The sequence below is a fragment of the Emys orbicularis genome, chromosome 1 (assembly GCF_028017835.1).
Source record: "Emys orbicularis isolate rEmyOrb1 chromosome 1, rEmyOrb1.hap1, whole genome shotgun sequence".
In the NCBI taxonomy this organism is placed as follows: Eukaryota; Metazoa; Chordata; order Testudines; family Emydidae; genus Emys; species Emys orbicularis.
In genome coordinates, this window is record NC_088683.1 from 98987129 (window position 1) to 99008731 (window position 21603).

The 21603-nt window shown below is 55.1% G+C and overlaps 1 protein-coding gene across 1 annotated transcript in view; it reads right to left on the reverse strand.

Moving 5' to 3' along the window:
* Nucleotides 1-7071: 7071 nt before the first annotated feature.
* The window catches only part of SH3BP1 (SH3 domain binding protein 1), a 30228-nt gene continuing 15696 nt past the window's right edge, over nucleotides 7072-21603 (reverse strand). The window contains exons 13-20 of the mRNA XM_065417674.1: nucleotides 20760-20840; nucleotides 19304-19420; nucleotides 17464-17561; nucleotides 15750-15879; nucleotides 14749-14849; nucleotides 13486-13616; nucleotides 9195-9882; nucleotides 7072-8200 (exon numbers count right to left, since the gene is read on the reverse strand). Of these exons, the coding sequence (XP_065273746.1) occupies nucleotides 7875-8200; nucleotides 9195-9882; nucleotides 13486-13616; nucleotides 14749-14849; nucleotides 15750-15879; nucleotides 17464-17561; nucleotides 19304-19420; nucleotides 20760-20840 (1672 nt within the window). The 3' untranslated portion in view covers nucleotides 7072-7874. The remainder of the gene's footprint in view (nucleotides 8201-9194; nucleotides 9883-13485; nucleotides 13617-14748; nucleotides 14850-15749; nucleotides 15880-17463; nucleotides 17562-19303; nucleotides 19421-20759; nucleotides 20841-21603) is intronic.

The window sequence follows — 21603 nt, forward strand, 5'->3', positions numbered from 1 at the left end:
ATGCACCAACATAGAACAGCAAACTGGGGCCTTATCTCATGTCATCTAATTTCCGTGCAGTCTCTAGCAGCTGCAGGATGCTTTTAAGATCAACAATAGCTGATAAGTCACGTGACCACTGGGTGGCAAAGCAGCTACATTTGCAGGGTGAAGAAGCCTCCTGCAGCAATGGAAAGTCCCCAGCACCTGTGGGCAGGGTGACCCTGTTGCCAGGCAGCGGGAGGAGATGGCAAGAGGCCCAGCTGGATGCAGTGACTGCCCTGTCCCCACCAGCTGTATTCTCAGATCCCCAACTTGCTTTTGGCAGGTCTGCCCCATCCCCACACTGGGCTCCATAGTGAGCTCGGCCTTGGCAAGAGGCACCAGTTCAGTGGTCCGGGGGACTTGAGAGTCCTCTCTATGCACAGGACAAACAGCAGAACTGCTGGCTTCCCCCATATATCACCCCTTGGCAACCCCACTGTAGGGGACACGTACAGGCTAGAATGGGGAATTCACTTGAGCTCCAGCCACCTTTAGCGTTTCTGCTCAGACTGTCGCCAAGGGAGGCAAGTGGGCCAAGTTTTCCAGAAGTGACTAGTTTCAGAGTAGCAGCCGTGTTAGTCTGTATCCGCAAAAAGAACAGGAGTACTTGTGGCACCTTAGAGACTAACAAATTTATTAGAGCATAAGCTTTCGTGGGCTACAGCCCACTTCTTCGGATGCATATAGAGTGAAACATATATTGAGGAGATATATATACACACCTACAGAGAGCATGAACAGGTGGGAGTTGTCTTACCAACTCTGAGAGGCCAATTAAGTAAGAGAAAAAAAACTTTTGAAGTGATACAGACCTGCGGGTGGCTATCTTAAAACAGAAAAACTTCAAAAACAGACTCCAACGAGAGACTGCTGAGCTGGAATTGATATGCAAACTAGACACAATCAACTCAGGATTAAATAAAGACTGGGAATGGCTGAGCCATTACAAACATTGAATCTATCTCCCCTTGTAAGTATTTTCACACTTGCTTCTTATCAAACTGTCTGTACTGAGCGATCTTGATTATCACTTCAAAAGTTTTTTTTCTCTTACTTAATTGGCCTCTCAGAGTTGGTAAGACAACTCCCACCTGTTCATGCTCTCTGTATGTGTGTATATATATCTCCTCAATATATGTTTCACTCTATATGCATCCGAAGAAGTGGGTTGTAGCCCACGAAAGCTTATGCTCTAATAAATTTGTTAGTCTCTAAGGTGCCACAAGTACTCCTGTTCTTTTTGCAGAAGTGACTAGCGATTTTGCATGCCTTGGTTAAGAGGAACCCAACTTGAGACAACTTTAGGGGACGTGATTTTCAGAAAGTGCTGAGCACTCAGCCTCTGCAAATCGGGCCCTGCTAAGGTGCCACAGGTCCCTAGTTAGGTACCCAGAATCACAAATAACTTTGGCAGATCTTGGCCTTAGCCGGTGAATGGGGTTTACGTGGCATAGCCACCCTTTGGAGGCGGACTGAGACCACCGACAGCCTTGACAACAGAGGTTGTGCATCAGGTCCCACAACTAGTCCAGTGCAAACAACAAAAGAGGCAAATGTGAGGCAGCAAGAGAGGGAAAGCTGCACTTCCTAATTCATTCTCCACATAGGACACCGCCGCAAGGGGTGAGGGCAGCCACAGGACCCCTTCTTTACCCCATTGCCACATGCTCCTGCAACCACACAGACAAGCTCGACACAGCTTCCTCAGGAGGGCTTGTCGCTGGGAAGTGAGGCAAGATTTCTCCCTGCCATACCCCTCACCCCAGCTCCTTCCCACTGAGCAAGAACAGAGAGATGGGTCTGGTCCAGCAGAGCCTGTCTTGAGGCACCTTCCCCAGTGAGAGGATGCTTTGCAATTTGAAAACAGCTGAAACATCTTTTAGGCAGCAGCAGTTGTCATAACCACTACATTTGGCTTTCCTTTAGCAGTGGAAAGTGCTCCATGCCTGGGGCCAGGGTGTTCTGGGTACTCCAGAATGAGAGGAGACAGCACAACCCCCAGCGGGAGGAGGTGGCCCCACCCTCTTGCTGGATTGCACTCTCCTAGCCACCCTTGTGCATAGCTTGGCAAATGCACATCAACCCTGGATTCTCAGCCTCCTACATTGATCTCAGCGCTTACGAAACTTGCCAGACTGTCAGCACGACTGCCTGGACGGCTCTGTTAACACACAGAACAGTTAGTGGCAGTGCAAGCTTCCCACACACACCGTCCCCCGCCAGCCAAGGTGCCTCACTCCTGTTCTGGAGGAACCATCCATCTGGACTAGCAGGGAGTTCACCCTTCATGGCCCATGCTGCTGTTGGCTTTGTGGTGGATGCTGCCAATGAGGGGGCCTGTTAGGCCCAGACCCTCAAAGGTATTTAGGTGCCTAACACACTGATTTCACATGGAATTTCCTACCTTTGAGGATCTGGACCTTAGTACCTACTAAAGGGCACAAGTCTCACTAAAATGGCCACAGCTCATTGCAGTCTCAGTGACTGAGATCCTTCATGTATACCCCCCGCCCCATGGGAACTAACCGGATGGCCCAGTAAAGAATGCTAATTTCTGCCTAAGATCCCATTTTACTCTGTATAGACAGAGGAATGTCACCTCATGGGCTTCTAGGGGCGAGTATTGGATTAGAATCCCCCAGCTCATTCTCCTGTACATGCCCATGGCTTAATGCAACACAGGCTGGATTTTGCTCCCCAGATGCTTCAGTTGAGTGCAGGTATGTGTGTGCGCCGTCTGCATGCATTACTGCAAATGATGCTGCATGACCCTCTGCATGTATAGACCCCACCAGCACCGTAGAGAAAATTGAGGCCCCTACCTCATAGCCCAGAGGTGGGCAAACGACGGCCCGTGGGACCGTCGGCCACATCCAGCCTGCAGCACCGTCCTGCCCGGCCCCCGAGTTCCTGGCCCGGGAGGCTAGCCCCCGGCCCCACCCCCGCTGTTCCCTCTCCCCCGCAGCCTCAGCTCGCTCGCTCCGCCGCCGGCACAATGCTCTGGGCAGCGGGGCTGTGAGCTCCTGAGGCAGCGCAGCTGCAGAGCCCGGCGGTGGTGGCAGCGGCGTGGCCCAGCTCCAGCCGGGCGGTGCGGCTGTAGCGCCGTCAGCCACTGGTGCTCCAGGCAGTGTGGTAAAGAGGCAGGGAGCGTGGGGGTTGAATAAAGGGCAGGGGAGTTCGGGGTGGTGGTCATGGGGCAGGGGTGTGGATAGGGGTCAGGGCAGTTGGGGGGGAACAGGGGGTTGAATGGGGGCAGGGGTTCTGGGGGGGGCAGTCGGGGGGGGTTGGATGGGGCGGCAGGGGGTAGTCAGGGGCAGGGGTTTCAGGGGCAGTCAGAGGACAGGGAGAAGAGGTGGCTGGATGGGGGGGCAGGGGTCCGGGGGAGGTCAGGGGACAGGGGTGTGTGGATGGGGCAGAGGTTCCAGGGGGTCCATCAGGGAACAGGGGGGGTTGGATGGGGCAGGAGTCCTGGGGGGTGGGCAGATAGGAGGTGGGGGCCGGACCACGACCCCCTCCCCTAACTGGCCCTCCATACAATTTACAAAACCCAATGCGGCCCTCAGGCCAAAAAGTTTGTCCGCCCCTGGTGTAGTTGCTAGTAGGACTGGTACTCCTTGGTGCTAAGCAGTCCTCTTCTTGGTAGACTTAGTACCGAAGCTACCACCAGTGCCCTAGAGAGAAGGGTCTCTTTGCTCTTCCTGAAGGGTGGTTCCAGACCCGAAGGGGTGGTGTGTGCAGGATGCTTGTCTTGTTCCAGTGCCGGGGAAGACTAGCAGGCTGGGAACACAATGCATCATGCTGCCCTCTGCTGGTCTGCAGTAATGGGGATGGTGTGGCCAGGGCCATTGCAGCCTTTCCACTGTTGAAGGAGGGAGGGGATTCTTGAAACACAAATCTGGTGGTTGCGACCACTGTTGTTGAGATGAGGTATCTGATGTTTGCAATCTGCAAAGCATCCTTTTGCTGTGGCCCCAAAGGGGCTCTGTGTGAAAGAACCCAGTTTGCTCCCCTGGCTCAGCAGGAGCTGTGCATGCAGAGTGGGGAGCCTCCTGTGGCTTTCCACTGACAAACCCTCCTTTGGCCAACTGAAGGAGCAGGGTGGATGAGGCCCTGAGGGAGTTGCATCAAGTCTCCACGGGCTGGGGCATGGGAAGATGGATAAGAGATTGGGTCATTTGGTCACATGTACCCTGTACTTTGGCTCTCCATGCAGAGGATACATCAGGCAGTATCCTCCTGCTATCTCCTGTGTTCACACGGGGATAATTGTGGAGAGAGGAGGGGGGAGTGGTGTTAGCAAGGCTCTGCACTTTCCCCTCCAAGCAGAAAGTGCATTGCTGCTTTAACCCTGCCTTTCATCACCCTCACGCACAGCTCAGACTAATAGAATGGGTTATTTTAAATCCACCCGCAACTTCCCCCTGGGGAAAGGAAGAGAGGCGGAGGGAAATCAGCCTGCATGACAGCTGGCAGTAACATCATCAAGCGCATTGCTGCAAGGTGTGCAGCTGCTATGGGTAGCAGTGTGGTACAGTTACTGGACTAGGGTAATGAGATGGGGATCTTAGGCCAGTTCATAAGGAGACACACAAACCCCGCTCACACTAGTGTTCCCCTGGAGGTCAGGCTCAGCAGAAAGGAAACAGAGGGAGAAGACATTTCTTTCCCTCACTTTTATTCTTGTAGCACAAGGGTGGGCAAACCTTTTGGCCTGAGGGCCACATCGGGTTTCGTAAATTGTATGGAGGGCCGGTTAGGGGAGGGGGTTGTGGCCCAGCCCCCACCTCCACCCCCGGGACTCCTGCCCCCTCCACATACCCCTGGTCCCTGTCCCCTAACCGCCCCCAGATTCCCACCGCCCCATCCAACCACCCCTTCTCCCTGTCCCGACTGCCCCCGAAACCCCTGCCGCCCCATCCACCCCCCCACCGCCCCATCCAACCCCCCGCCCTCTTTCCTGACTGCCCCCCCAGGACCCCTGCCCCCATTCAACCCCGTTCCCCCCCAACCCCTATCCACACCCCTGCCCCGACCACCACCCCAAACTCCCCTGTCCTCTATCTAACTCCCCCGCTCCGTGCCCCCTTACCGCGCTGCCTGGAGCACCGGTGGCTGGCAGCACTACAGCTGCCCCACACGGCTGGAGCCAGCCACACCAACGCCACCACGCAGCACAGAGACTGGGTCAGGCACTGCCCCAGAAGCTCACAGCCCCACCGCCCAGAGCATTGCGCCAGCGGCAGAGCGAGCAAGCTGAGGCTGCGGGGAGGGGCTAGGGCTAGCCTCCGGGGCCAGGGGCTCAGGGGCCGGGCAGGACGGTCCCGCAGGCAGGATGTGGCCTGCGGGCCGTAGTTTGCCTACCTCTGAACTACACCAAAGCTGTCAGCTCATGTCACTTCTGAAATGTAAATCCTCCATGTGCCCACATAACTGTCCCTGTGGAAACCCCTGCGATGGCAGAATAGGAGACCAAGGTCTGACACAGTCACCCTTATTGTGTACAGAAAGATGGTGTCAGAGAAACAAGCACCAAAACTGAGGGTTGAATGCAGCTGGGAGAACCTTTACTTCATTCCTCATCTCCTCCTTCCCCACCACACATGTCCCTGCCCTGAAGCTGAATGCAGGTCCCTAAAGGCGTCAACAATGCTGCTGCCAATGCCTGGGGATGGGTAACTGGAACGTCCTCCTACTGTAGCTGACTGTGCAGCAGATGTGATGAGCCCTGGGAGAGTGGTGCAAGGCATCACCAGCCTGCCTGGCTCTAGCCCATCACCTCAGCAGCCCAAGCGCTGACCCAGAATCCTTAGAGTAAAAGCTGCACAGCAAGAGGCTGCTTAGTGAATCAAAAGTAGTGGTAAAGCCATGGAATATGCTGGTGGTCCAGCAACCACAGGCAATGGCCATATTCACACCTGGGAGCAAGGCACCCCTGTCACTGCAGGGGAGGGAGACATCAGTAGCTCCAGGGGGTTTCAGCCACTCCCTTTACACTCCTTGAGTTTCCTCCTTCCCTTTGCTGCTAGCAGCAACCTTGCCCCTCTCATTTACAAGAACGCAGAGTGCAGGCTAAATGCTGGACACCTGTTTATCCACTGAAGAGGTGCAGCACACAGGGCATCCTATGACAATGCTGAAGAGGCCACCTCCCCTCGAGGGGAGAGATGGAGGTTCACACTTCATGTACTCTCCAGTGTTTGAGATTTAGAGTGGATGAGAAGCATAAAATGTTAAAAGCTTTATTCAAAAGGTGCTTTAAGTCTTTCCTTGAGAGAGATCAGTGCTTCAGAGCAGTGGTTCTCAATCCGTAGGCAGCCCAATCAGCACACAACTGCAGCCCATGTGACATTCTCAGGGCCATAGAGGTAGTATATATAGTGTAGATGCAGCCCACGTAACAGAGAGAGCTGCACATGCGGCCCACAATGGTAAATAGGTTGAGAAGCACTGCTTCAGAGTCATGCTCCATTCATCTTAGCTCTCAGCGCACAAGAGCCGGGAGCAATTTGGGAGACCGTGATGAGTTGCTACAGATGCCTGAAAGGTACAAAACCATTTGACTAGCAGCTGGCACAGCATCCACACACGTGAGGCAGAGTCATGCTTCCTCAGCCAGAGCCCTGAAGATCTGTGGCCAAGACTTCGCTCTTTCTCCAGAGTGGGAAGGAAAGAGGCAGTGGAATCACATGGCCAATCCACTGAGGTTGGGTTGTATTCTTGTAGCCACCCTCAGATGCAAGCCAACCAAGCCTAATTCAGACACCTAGCATGCATGGGTGCAGTGCTATTAAAGGTGCCAGATAGCCCCACCCACCAGAGGCCTTCATCATGCCAGGCAGCAGTAGCATAAGCTTCCAATATGCCCCCCCGCCCATGTCTTAGAGCGAGAAAGGGGTTCCCGCTGCATAATCCACGCAGTCCTTAAAGGGGGAAGGACCAACAACTCCTGCCCCCTAGAAACTCGACTAAGACCTCCTAATTTCAGTCCTACATTTGTCGTGTTTCTCTCCCTCCGCCCACCAGAGATGGGGGAATGAAGGAGGCCAATTCCAGCTCACGCTCGCACTTTATTATATACTGAAAAATGGCGAGTGTCAAAGAACCACAACAATATGGGACAGAAGCAGTGAGTGGGGCCCAAAGGCACCGTCCCCACCCCCGGCACAGCCAATCAGCAATAATTTATACAAACACTTCCATAAATAAGTTAATTCATAAATAAAATTGTAAAAAGACAAAGCAGCAAGGAATGATTTCCAGGGCTGTGGCACGTTCACAGCACTGACAATACCAACGCTATCTCGTGCACAGCCACACAATAGCAGTGAGGTATGGACACTGATCCCTTTCCCACTGTAGTAGTGGGATCACAACCCATCAGACACAGGCAAAAGCTACACAGTTCGTTACTGATACACTTCACTGGTCTGGCCAGAAGAGCCTTTTCCCTACACTTTCTTCCACAGAGAGTGGAGGGCATAGCAGTAAAGGCCGCCACTGGTTATATACAAAAGAAAAATAAGACAGCCTGCCCTCACCCCACTGGGGAGCAAACAGACACTGGTTTGGCTTGCACATGCCCCCGCCCTGCTTTTAACACAAGGCTTCCAGTTCTCCTTTAGAGTCAGTGGTAGCAGGTTTAACTGAAGGGGAAGGATTCTATCAGGCAAGTTTTGTTCTTGGCAGGATAAAGGAGGAAAGACAACTACTCACACCCTGCCCCCCTGCAAAATAAATGCATAAATAATGGACTGGGTAGAACCAGGAATTGAGAAAGAAGGGAGAGAAGAATGGGAATGGGTGGAAATCTGGACTAGGATTGGGAACCCCCCCACACTCCACCCCACCCCCTACTCATCCAGGCCTGCTATCAAGTCTGCAATGCTGTCCACATAGTAGTTGGGCACCAGGTCCTTTGCAGCAGGGCTCTCGCTGGCCATGTAGGCCTGTGCCTCCTCCAGGCGGGACACACCAGTCAGGGTCAGGACCGTGGCAAGCCCACAGTTCTTGCCGAACAGGATATCTGTCTCCAGCCGATCGCCCACCATGAGGGTGCTGGAAGGGTCCACACCAAAGCGCTCTACAATGCAGTCGAACATATACGTGTTCGGCTTCCCCACCACCACCGCCTTGCGCCCTGAGGCTGTTTCCACTGCAGCCATGAGACTCCCTGTCCCTGGGAAGGAGAGAAACAGGCATTCACAAATCAATATGAGATTTTAGCTACTATGGGGCTCAGCCAGGAGGGAGAAACTCAGAACAAACACTTGTTATCCCAGGACAGACAGGGAGTTAGCATCCCTGCCAGTCAGTGGAATTCAAAGGTCTCCTGCCTGCCTCTTTGAGGTTCAGTGCACTTTATACCCAGAGTTTGAGGGGTAGCACTGTCCCTCTTATTTGAGATAGGCCCTTATTGTCAAGGGCAGGCACCATCTTTTTATTGTGGGTTTGTGCACCACCGAGCACCATGGGGTCTTGGTTCATGAATGGCACTTCTAGGCACTGCCCCCATAACAAATAACCACCACTGGTGGTTCAGTGAAGTTTAAGGATTAGATGCATCTTTTCTAGATAAAGAGAGAGAACCACAGTCAGTCATCACCATCTGAAGGGGCTACTAGGGATGGGGCATGGCACCTCTCACATATAGGTCCCTGGCCCAGTTAGGGTGACCAGATGTCCCCATTTTATAGGCACAGTCCCTATTTTTGGAGCTTTTTCTTACATAGGCTCCTATTACCCCCCACCCCCTGTCCCGATTTTTCACACTTGCTGTCTGGTCACCCTAGGCCCAGTCCGGCTACGGAAATGAATTAAAGCTCTTGGTGCAGTTTCTAGTGGGATAGGTGTTTTTTTGTAACATGGCCCCATCACCACAGATACCAAGCCTCCTTGGCTGTCACTCTCAGGAAGGGACTGAGCCATCCGACTCCCTTCTGGCCCACAGGGTTAGCCCCAGCGATCAGGGCAACTGCCAGAGCTGCATCTGCCCAGGGAACACCCTGGGGCTCAGCCCAGCAGCTTCAGTGTGACAAGAGAAGGAGCAGCACCCAGGCAGGGGGGTCCCCAGACCCAGCAGGGGGCAGGCCTGAGTCTCTAGGCGCCTGGAGGCCGCAGCGGGGGGACCCACAGACCCCCCAACTGGAGATCGCAGCCCCCGGGCCTCTCACCCGGGGTGCACTGCCCGTCGCTGAGCAGGTGCCAGGGGTCGGGGTCGGTGGCCACCAGTAGGCACTGTGGGTCGCGCAGGTAGCCGCAGGCCTCGGACAGCTTAGCGAAGGTGAACTGATCATCGTAGCCGACCAGCACGGCGCGCACCGGCGGCTCGTCCTTCCCGCCGGCCGGGTCGCCCTCCCCGGCCAGGCGCAGCCCGGCCTCCCGCAGCTCCCCGCGCAGCCCCTCCCCGCCCAGCACGAAGACCCGGCCGGGCCCGGGGCAGGCGTCGTCGCCGGCCCCCAGCAGCCGCTGGCGCAGGTAGAGCGCGGAGCAGAGCGCGGAGCTGAAGACCTGCTCGGCCCGCACGCCGCGGAAGCCCAGGCGGCTGAAGCGCTGCTCCAGCTCGGAGACCGAGCGCCGGCTGTTGTTGCTGACGAAGAACGTGGCCTTCCCGCTGCGGCTCAGCCGCTCCAGCAGCTCGGGCGCGCCGGGCACCGCCCGCTCGCCGGTCCACAGCACCCCGTCGCAATCGAACAGCAGCCCCTGCGCCGGGCCCAGCACCTCCCGCGCGCTCGCCCCGCTCAGCCGCCTGCAGGCCGCCATGCTGCTTTCTCCCGCGGGAATGACCTCACCGCTAGGCGAAGCGCCGCCACCTATCAGCGCGCGCACTCGGCCTGATGGGCAGGCCCGCGGCCCGCCCACCTGGAAGGGGCTGGACAGTGCCGTCCAATCACCGCGGGAGGTGGGGGAAGCGTGACGGATAAATGCGATAGCCCTACCGCAATCGGGGGCGAGTCTTCAGCGTCCAATCACTAGTGCGGACAGGTTTGATGGGCAGGGAGAAGTAACCACGCCCATGCGAGGGGAAAAGCGACTCGGGGACAGCAAGGAGGGATTTCAGAGTAGCAGCCGTGTTAGTCTGTATCCGCAAAAATAACAGGAGTACTTGTGGCACCTTAGAGACTAACAAATTTATTAGAGCATAAGCTTTCGTGGGCTACAACCCGAAAGAATATGCATCCGAAGAAGTGGGTTGTAGCCCACGAAAGCTTATGCTCTAATAAATTTGTTAGTCTCTAAGGTGCCACAAGTACTCCTGTTATTTTCAAGGAGGGATTGTGTTTGAGTTTCCTCGAGGACCAATGAGAGGGAAGATAGGAAAGAATTGATAGGTGTTCAGAGCCAATCAGCGTCCGTCCACACGCCTCTCTGAACGAGAAGCCGGAAAACCCCCAGCCGCCATAGCCTATTACAGGGGGAGAAAGCTGTAGGGAGGCGGGCAAAACAAAAATGGCGGCTACATTAGCCTCTCAAATAGCAGGAGATAAACGAGAAGGCGTGGGCAGTAAAGATTGACAGACTCATTAGCCTATCAAATATTGTAAAATGCTCAGCAGGTGGCGAATGGGTGAAACGACAGCTACCAGTGGGGCTTTCAGTGACCGAGCGGCCAATGAGATGCTCGTAAAATTGAATGGGGTGGGGCTAAGAGAGTGACAGGCCTGTTTAATTTAATAATACCCGAGAAAATAGAGAGGCGGGGCAAAAGAAGATGATTGGCAGGCGGACAGCGCGGCCGAAGCGGGAGTCGAGGCTAGAGGCCCGCCGCAGCCAATAGGGCTGGGCTCGGTGCGCGGGGCCGCGTGCTGTGCGGGGAGTGCGAGGCTTCCTTGAGCTCAGCGGCCCTGCCGCGACTCGTCTGCAACCTGCCGCCTGGGCACCGCCCGCAGAAGCCGCCTAAAGCAGCAGGGCGGCCGGGAGAGGGGACCCCTGTGCCAGGCGCTGTACAAACAGCATGGGGGCAGCCCCTGCCCCCGCAGGCTTGCACCCGGAATAGCCAAGTCAGCAGAGCAAGGGGGTGGGTGTCCTACACGCTAGCAGCTGTGACCTCCGTCCCACCCCAGCTCATTACAGCCCCCAATGGGCCGCAGGGTGCTCAGAGCTACTACAAGGAAGGCCCTGGAAGTAGCTAGATATGCTCCTGCAGGGGCGGCTGCTTGGCCACGATGGGGCGATCACAAGTGGCAAAATCCATAGACTAAATTGGCCAGTTCCCTTGGCCGGGCACATAGCAAAAGCAGCCGGAAGGAAACAAGTGCTCTTTGGGGGCTGAGTGTTGCCAGAGAGCTCAAACCAGGGAGTCCGGGTAGCCCCGCAGAAGGGATGCAGTTAACCACCCTTATGGACCCACTAAGCAGTCACCTCTCACCTTTTTGTTCCCCTCCCTCCATGGACCAAGCACCCACACATACTGTGATTTTCCACCCCCTAGAACCATAGGCCCTCTCAGAGGTGATGGCCGCTGGCCCATATACATAAAGGCAGGAAGAAACGTTAGGAGTGGGGAATGGGAGGTCACAGGAGGCTGGGACCTGCCCCCATTAGTCATCTAACAGTTCTAACCCATGGTGACTGTAATATTACCCAAGCTGCCCAGCTGGTACCTTCCAGGACCATATTTAGGGTGCACTGTCCATCCCAATTCTTATGGGTCAGTCCTGTATCCTGCACTTTAAACAGGATTTTCCACCACCACCCCGCCTATCCCAAGAGTTGTAATAATTTCTGGCTTGCCTAGGAGGAGAGAAAACCCAGAGCTTATGTGATTTTCATGCACTGTAGAGAACTAAATGCTGTTGTATTCCCAGAGGCCAGGGGAAAACTGCAGGTGGGGATGGGGGAACCCATTGTTAACTCAGTGCTGGGATGGTCTCCTACCTCCTAGTATTCTCCGAGAAGAGAGGTGGAGAAGCAAAGGGAAGGAAGGGATCAGTCCTGCAAGAATTAAGTGTGACAAAGTTGAGACTTTTTCTTTAAAATATATGTACATATATATTTGTAAAAGTACATTACCAAAGGAAACTGTGAGATACCGCAAAACACAACAGACAGAAAGCTGCATTTATTTTACTGGGTTTTCTCACGTACAATCCCAGGATCAAATTCAGACTTGATGAATGCAGACTTGATCAACCCACTGAAGTTAGTTAAGTCGTGCTTGCTTACACCAACTATAAATTTGGCCCCAAGTCTTTAAATAACTTATCAGCAACATGTTAAAAAAATAGTCCTACCCCAAACCTCACTATGTCAATGTCAGAGATTCTTAGTGGGAGGAGTTTATCAGAACTCATTTGAAGGCAAAGTTGGTCCCAAAGGTAGAGAATTATTGCATTGCATACGTAGAAAACGTCAGAACAACCCTGTGTATCCAAACCTCATTCATTGGAAACTCATCTCAGTCATGGCCTCTGCTGTGTGAATCAGTTGCAATTCAGTGCATACGCTCCATTTCTCTGGCTATGCTTTGAATGGCTCCAAACCATTCTGGATACAGACGAGATTCCTGTAACTGAAATCCAGTCTTTAAAAAGAAGGAAGAGCCGTGAACTCCTTGCTCTCTAGAGTCTGCAGGGTCCTTTGAAAGTGCGAGAGGGGATTTATGAAACCTGAGATTAGTTGAATGAAGCAGAATCATTTGGGAAGGCTAGAAGGGGAATGCTAGATAAGCATCTAATGATCCCCTATCTCCTTAGATTGCGGCAGGATCCTAGAACTCCAGGAGCTGGAGTTTGTGTCTTCCTATGGAAAGTTTCTGGTAGTTGGAGAGGAAAGAGCAAGTTCACTGGTACTTTTGGGAAGGCATAGGCAATGAGGTGCCAATAAGGAGACTAGGGAAGCAGTGGGAAGAGTGGGATTCCCTATTTCAAGGGAGAGATTGGAAAGCACAGAGACGCACATGCAGGGAGTGTTGGGAAGAGAGATAAGGGAAGCACATGGAGGAGAGGGGAACACTTTCAAGGCTGGAGATGTGTCAACTACCTTCCCAGGAAACAGTCTCATGGATCATCCTGGTCCATCTCCACAAGGTCCCACCTGAGCTGCTAGATAGATTTTTGACGGATGTGGTGTGCTGGACTCTGGAGGAGCACCAGTCCCACTTCCCTCCTCCTCCCTGGATCCTTGGCAGGCAGGCAGAACTGATGCCTTCAAAGCTTCCAGTGAGTCTCAGTCATTTTCTGGGGACTGGACCGTTGGCTGGGGTATGGCTGAAGAGCCTGGCCCTCCTGTATATGATGGCTCCTCCGGCTCTTCTACCTCTGGGGTGCAGTCTGCAGTGGTTTCTGTACTGTCGCTATGTGCAGGAGGTTGGCCCGCTGCAGAGCCCTCATCCCTCATGGTGTCTGGAGGCAACTTGGGGGTCAGTGGCGGTTTTGGGGACAGCGGAGCACCTCGACTCTGGCGTCTGGCAGGCTGGGGTGGAAGCGGAGGTGGGACAGCGGGAGCTCGCATAGACCCACTCACCGTTCGGCGAGGGAAGACTTTGGGGATGGCAGTGCTCTCAGGCACAGGTGGGTTTTGAGGTGTGGGAGTTTGGGTTCGAGGCTGCACCTGTGGTGGGGGCACCACGGGTCGGACTGGGGCAGCTCGCTTCACTGCAAAGCAAACAGGGAAACAAAACTCCTTTTACCAGCTTGTTTTCCATCCATACGGTCCCTACATGGCAGGTCTGCAGCCTGACTCCTGGCTCTCCCATCCTGTACTCCCATGCCCAAGTCCCATGGCACAGTTCCTCCCCTTCCAGCCAGTCTGAACTGAACAAGGCAGGATCCAGCTCTCCATGATGTATTCGTACAATGCCCAGCCCAATGGGGTCCTAATCCCTGACAGGGACCCCACAAATAATTAGGGGACTGCCTGTAGCAGCTTTGGCCAGAGGCACCAGTGCAGAATGCCAAGACCCTCCCCACGGCCAGGGGAGGAGCTTGCTGCCTCCACAGAAGGGGCAGGATGGGTAAATTGAGAGGCTTATAGTCATTAATGCCCCACAATGGTGTTCTGTTTGCACCAGTTGGGCCACAAGTCAAACTGCTTTAGGGACGTCTGTGGCATGACAGAGGCTAGTCCTATGGCAGGAGAGAAGCCCAACAGCCAGAGCTCACCTGCCCCAGCTCGATAAATGCTCCCAGTTCCATATTGCGTGTTATATCCCAATATGCCCAGCCAGGACCAGCTCAAGTCCCCGGGCCAGTGCCCCTTTCCCCACATCTCTGCGTCATAGCCTTGCTTAGAGACAGTCCCCGACATTATCACCTGCAGGGCCGGCTCCAGCTTTTTTGCCCCCACAAGCGGTGAAAAAAAGAAAAAAAGAAAAAAAAGAAAAACCCGATTGAGCTGCTGTCAAATTGCTGCCGAAGACCAGGACGTGCTGCCCCAATAACGGACGGAGTGCCGCCCCTTTCTATTGGCCGCCCCAGGCACCTGCTTCCTTCGCTGGTGCCTGGAGCCGGCCCTGATCACCTGCCAGTATCCCTTTCACTCCCAGAACAAGCAGGGCTGGTGAGGGGAAGCCAAACCTTGGAACAGGGCGAGATGGGGGCCAGCACTGGTGGTGCCACTCAGGCAGGACCCTGATACCAACGTACCCCAGTGTGGGCCTCGCCCAGCTGAGGCATACCCCTCAGCAGACTGAGCTGCAGCTCCATCGGCAGCATGTCGGTGCCTGGGCCATGCACCGGAAGCGAGACAGACGGTACGCACTGAGGTGTGTCAGCCTGCCAGACTTACTTTTGCGTGTGGTGTCATCAGCCGAGGGGCCCACAGCCACAGGAGAAGTTCTGGTCGCCTTTGGGGAGACTGGTCCAGAGGACGTCTCGGGGTCTCTCCTGCTGTGGGGAAAGGGCAAGTCAGGTCTCTGTAATCACATCTGCCGGAACCCTGAACTATGGGCCTCAAATACATGTGTCTGCCAGAGAGACATCATGTGAATGCGGCCGGCACATGGGGTGACACACCTAGCATCTGATCATGCTGTTAGCTGCCTGGGGTTGGATGAGTCGTACAGAGCGGGAGGTGGGATGGGGTGAGCAGTTACTGGTGCAGGGTGACCGTGCTAAAGACACACGTCACTGGGGAAGCAGATGGAGCTCTCCTCTTGTGACACTGGTGGCAAAGGGTTCCCCTCTCAGACACCCAGGTAGGATATAGCTAGGAGACAATGGTGTGGGATGCAGAGGCAGCTATACAACTAACATAGGTCAGCAGTGCAGCTTATCCAGGACACTGAGGGAGGGGGACAGAGAGAAAAGGAGAAGATACTGAACATCACTATCGTAGGACCTATTTATATGACCTCCTTTACCATAGCATTTGAGTGCCTTTGTAATCATCAATGTACTGAGCCTCACTGCACCCCTATGAGATAGGGCGCTACCATTATCCCCATTTTGCAGACAGATTAAGTGAGGTGCCCATGGTCATACAGGGAGTCTATGGCAGAACCAAGAATTGAACCCACGTTTCCTGAATCCCAGGCTAGAACACTAACGCTGGACCATCCTTCCTCTTGCCCTGCCTCAAGAGGAAGCACATATCGGGGCACTGTGAAGCATTCTCTCTTCTGGTGGGGGGCTGTGCGTGCCAAACCTCCAAGTAAGGGAGGAAGATTCAGTTAGTATCTAGAGTCGCCTACAGAAGATGCCACTGGCTATGATGTGGGGACCCCGTCTCTCTGCAGCGGGCAGGGGACAGACAGAACAGCACAGCCTCACTCACTGCCAGACACTTACGCTTCTCCAGGTGTTAGAGAGGGAGCGCTGGCAGGAAGGGGCTGAGACGAGGGCTCTTCCACTGAAGGGGCTTCACTGGGTTTGATCTCCGGGGGGGGAGTGAACATGCCGGAAACATTGAAGTCTATCTCTTTAAAAAATAAAGAAATAAAGTGAATTAATGCGGCACAGAAGCACCCTCCTTGGTGTCTGCACAGACACTCCCCAGACCCAAAGCAAAGCCATCCCATGCAGAGTGCTAGGGGCCTGATCCAAAGGTCACTGGGAGAATCCTATTGACTCCAATGGGCTTTGGATTGTGTCCTGGGAGAGCACAGCCAACACAGACCATCCTGCAGAACCCACTCACCTACCCACAGGGACCCCTCACTCTCTTCTTCTCAAATTACTCATGGGAGAATTCTGCGACACTGCGCCCATGCAGAATTCATGTCCCCCGCAGAAAATACATTTTGCCAGGGAGGCACTGCAATTACACCTTTTGCCCACCAGTGGCTGCTGTGACACCAGAAGAGAGGCCAGCTGGCTCAGAGCTGGAGCAGCCAGCTATGGAGAGGGAGTGGGCAGTGGCTGCCTTCCTCACAGTGCCCTGCCTGTGGAGCCAGGTGAGGAAGCACAGGATATGGGGGGGAAGGCGCAGGAGGACGGACAGTGAGGGGCACACGGGGCTGCTGGGAGGGTCACATAGATTGGGGGTTCAGAAGGGCTAGTGTGGGGACAGAAGGGGACTGGGGCACAGGAGCTAGTAGGGTGACAGCATTGAGCTGGAATGGGATTGGGGGTGCTGGGACAGATGGGGACAGCTGGTAGAGGGGTGCAGGGCCACATGGGGATGGGGAAGGCGGGGTGGCTGACAGGTGTTTTGAAACAAATTACGGAAATAATTGAAACGTGTGATTACATTGTGTTATTTTGACAAATAAGATATGCAGAATTTTAAAATATTGTGCGCAGAATTTTTAATTTTTTGGCGCAGAATCCCCCAGGAGTATCGAGTGTATTGGCCTCAAGTCTGGGAGCAGGCAGTGCCCCCATCACAATACACTGAGCTTCCAGAGAACAGCTACCCCCTTATCCTCCCGCAGCCTGGAGACAGACAGTGCCCATCAGTATAGACTCTCCAGACCCTGCACAACATCATTCCCCAAGAGCCCCCCAGCCCCCCAAGAGCATGCACAGCAGGTCCTGGGGGCTGGTGCCTTGAGTGCGGAGTGGGTGAGAGAAGGACGCCACCCTCCAGAAGACAGGTCACTACCAATGTCACTACGTTAGCTCGGCTTGGAGCCCCTTGGCAGCCTTTTGTCACTATATGAGGCTACCAAGGGTTTCTCCTGGTTCTCACCTGTCCAATTCTGAAACCAGGACCCCAAATTTCCCAGTGAGCCTGAAGAGAGGGCTGGGTGGGGAGCCCAGCTGTACTGCCTCGGAGATCTCCCACTTGCCTGGCTTTAAACCATTCTTCATGTTTGGCACTGCAGCCGCCAGCCTACCAGCGAGGGCAGGGGAGGAGAAGGGAACTGCCCTGGACAGGACACCCCTTCATGTCAGCGTGGCTCACTCCTTTGGCTTTGTACCCTTCTCATCTCGGACTCTGAGCACACCGGGCCTGATTCTGAACAGCACTCTCTCCCACCTGTTCGACACTGGCATCACAGCACTGGCCCCACTGGACTTGCCCTAAGAGAAGCCAGGATCTAGACCAGCATTGCCTTACCTCCAGGGAAGAGAGCGTCGGCATTCTGTATCAGGGCCTCCACGATGCCCACCACCTGGATGGAGGACACGGAGGCCATGTCTAGCTGCAACGGGTCTCTGAGGGACAGAGAGAGAGGAGCCGTTAGGATGGAGCTAGAAATGGACAGTTAATGAGCTGTTGCTTCTCCTCTGGCAACAGCACTTGCGACTGTCTGTCTGCTGAACACGGGGCCTGTTTGGAGGGGAATCATGGAAGGCAGCAGGATGATCCCATTTTATTGCTAGTCAAAAACTCGTGGGGTGCTATTAGCACCAGGGGTTCGCAGCAGAAAGCACAGCTGAGGGATGCAGCTCTGAGGTGGGGGCTACGTGGCGCTGTGTGCAATGAGCACACTGCCCCTTTCACCTTAAAAAACCAAGATTCAAGCCCTGTCGTAGGTCACATGTGCCACGAGCGTGCTGGGTCTCAGCCACTCCCCAATAGACATTTGCCCCCCTTGCACAAACCCCCTGTGGATTGACAGAGCTATGTGCTGGGGGACGAGGCTTGGCAGAGGGGTGCAGGTCAGCAGGGAGTTGAATTGGTAGAGCTGAGGGAGAGAGGGCTGATCAGCGGGGGGTGTTTGCAGGTCAGGACAGGTGAAGAGGCTGAGGTGTGGGATGGGGGCAGGACAATGAAGGCCAGGAGTGAGGTACATTAGTACAGCTGGCTGGTGGGGCAGGACTGGAACAGAAAGAGGTGCATCCAGTGAGGATTGGGGTGCATTTGCAGAGCTGGGGCAAGGGCCTAGGACTGGAACAGCGGGGTGTGGGCGAGATCAGGAGTGTGGTACATTAGTGGAGTGTTGGATGGGAATAGCAGCAGGTGCTGCCAGTCAGTACTGAGCTCTATGGAACATTGGTATTAAAAAAAATCCCTTTCTTTAAAAGTTCTCAAACTGCCCTTGATGGTTAATAAATCTCAGCCAGGGCTGGTGCTGCTTCCCGGCCACAGCACTTATTTTGTGGGGAGGCTGGTAGAGGAAACATTCAGAGGTGGTGGTGGATGTAGTAAGTGAAGGCCCTGATAAAGGCTCAGTATGAGGCCTGAGGCCTGAACTAAAGTAATGGTCAGGACTTTGCTAACATAAAGCAAAGTTAAGCTGTGAGCAAGAGGCAGGCCCTGCTCACAGAAGCTGGCAAGGAAAGGGCTGATGTTGCATAAATGTATATTCACCTAGCATAGTTAAAGTATAAACATGGTACCAAGACACACTATACCGGAACATTTCATAGATAACATGGAACAGGCCGACCCATCCCAATGACAGGGGCAAAAGGGTAAAATGATGGATAGAGTTGTTTTGATCGAACCAACATGTACAAGGTGCGAGGCGGCACCTTACTACGTAGGGAGGTTATACCTTACTACGTGAAGGGGTTGCACCTCAATACGTCAGGAGTGATGTGTAACTTGTTTGTACCCGTGTATAAAAATGTATCCCTGGGGTGGTGTCTTTGTCCGGCCACGGGGGCAGTGGAAAGTCCCGCCACTGAGCCGGGTCCTTGCCAAAAGGCACTTTCTCGTAGTATGCCCTGAGTTAGGCTCAGAAACCTATAGGGAACTGCAATTGTGTCCGAGGTCGCAATAAACCTACTCGACGTGATTTTGCATCTTACTAGACTCTGTGGTTATTGGGGGTTCTCGTCGGGTTTGCTGTGTCAGCTATCTGCGCAGAGCTGGGGCAGCACACAGAGGGAACACACGCACGCAGCCGAGTGATATCAACAGGAGAAAGCAGAAGCACCACACCGGTAGCATCTCACAACAGTGGAGAGGTTCTGCCCTGGATCACCCCCTGGGGAGTCTCATGCATTACCCTGTGCTCTGCTGTGACCACAGCAGGTTGGGGCCCAGGACGATGGCGATGTTGCTAGGGGTCATTTTATTCACTTCCTGATGTTCAGCCAGCTTAGCTAAAAACCGGATCAAATACCTGTTGCAAAAGGCAGGGGGTTAGTAAATATCAGGGGAATGCCGCCCCTCCTGGCCGTAGGAATCAGTGCTCTGCATCGCCACACGGGGAGACTGGGATTCCCAACTGGGTCTCTCTCTCTCTCCCTCAGAACAAGTGGGGCTGCCAAAAGCGTGGAGACCAGACCCTGGTCTCAGTGTGAGTGCCGTGCAAGCAGTAGCGTAGCTAGTGGGGTGCAGGGGAAGCAGCCACTTCCCCTCAGCATGTTTTTAAAAAGCGGCGTGCTGGCCGGCACTGACCTTCTGCAGGCAAGGGGGGGCAGCACGGCTGGAGGAGCCATGGGGAGGGGGCGGCACGACTGGAGGAGCGAGGGGGGTCGCAGCAGGTCGGCCCGCAGCGTGGCCGGCAGCCAATGAGGGGGCGGCGGGGGCGGCCGGAGGAGGCAGAGCGAGGGGGGGGGGGGCGCAGCATGGTGGCCCACAGCGTGGCCGGCAACCGCGGCCGGAGGAGCAAGGGGGGGAGCAGCAGGGCGCCCGGGCCCCGCAGCCGCGGCCGGGGGAGCGAGGGGGGACGCAGCAGGGCGGCCCGGGCCCCGCAGCCACAGCCAGGGGAGCGAGGGGGGGCGCAGCAGGGCGGTCTGGGCCCCGCAGCCGCGGCCAGGGGAGCAAGGGGGGGCGCAGCAGGGCGGCCTGGGCCCCGCAGCCGCGGCCAGGGGAGCGAGGGGGGGCGCAGCAGGGCGGTCCGGGCCCCGCAGCCGCGGCCGGGGGAGCGAGGGGGGGCGCAGCAGGGCGGCCCGCAGCCAATGGGCCGGGGCGGCGGGCACGGCCGGAGGAGACAGAGCGAGGGGGGGCGTAGCAAGGCGGCCCGCAGCACAGCCAGCAGCCGTGGCCGGAGGAGCAAGGGGGGGGGCGCAGCGTGGCGGCCGGCAGCCAAGGGGGGACGGCACAGCCGGAGGAGCCAGCCAAGGAGGGGGGGGCGCAGAGTGGCCAGAGGAGGAGCCAAGGGGGGGCGCCTTTTTTATGTTTGCTCCCCCTGCTCTTGGATCCTGGCTACACCACTGCGTGCAAGAGAGCAGGGTTCCACTCCCGGAGTTGGCAGGGGGCACGGCAAAGGCTGCGCCCATTGTCTGAGGGGCTGGCATTGTGCACTATAACACACCAAACTTCAGCTTAGGATTCCCCCACCCCCCATCCTGGTCTCTGGCTGCCTGGGAGCCATGCAGAAGCTGAGGCCAAGGTGCTTTGGGGACTCTAGCCCCTGGTCTCAGAAGACAGGGGATCATTCACCAGCTGAGGCACTGCGATACTACGGAGTTGGGCAGAGTGCAAAGCCTAGAGACTGATGGATCTCTGTCCCCTACCTCAGATTGTTGTAGTTGTCCTGGGGGAGCTGGCTGCAGGTGTCTTGGAGGCTCTGTAGACGGCCCTCTGGCTCCTTGAAACTGAGAGAGGAGAGGGAAAAGAAGAGATTTAATGTGGCCTGAGAAAAGGAAGGACGGAGTAGTGTCAGAGGGAGAGGCGAGAACCCCCTTTCCCTCTCCATTCCAGTACAGGCTGAAGAACAGAGGATCAGACTCATCTGGGGAGAGGGCTGAACTTATTCCTATGTGAATGTGCTCCCCACAAAGGCCACTGGTGTCAGCAGGGGCTTGCAAAGGGATCAAGGGGAGAATCCAGCTGTTTATTATTTATTCAATGCCTTCTTGTTGCATTCACTATGGAGAAAATCTGCTTCTATTTAGATCACCGCTATTCCCGCCCTTTGTCTCTCTTCCTTCCCCATCGCCTTTCTCTCTCTCTCTCCCTTCCCTGTCTTTGTGAATCTCCTCTGTTCCTTCCTCTGCATTTCCTTCCCTGCAGCAATTCCCAAATGCCAACCCAACTGGCTTCACTCCCACCACCCCTACCCCCATTCCATCCCCTAAAATGACCAGCCATTAAATAGCTAATGTTGACAAAGCATCATCATCACTGGACTTTAAAATTGATACTCCAATCAGATGAATAGAGGCCAGCAGATTTCACCCCCCTGAGTCCTTGTTTCAGGCTCTCTGCACACTCAGGCAGACAGCACTGCATGCCTTCAACTCAGTTCACATATGGAACATTCTCTCCACAATCAAGGGGGTTAGAAACATATTTTTCTTTCTTAAAAGGAAAGCTTAGATTTTTGGCAATGGAAATATAGTGCTGCCCCCTTTCAAC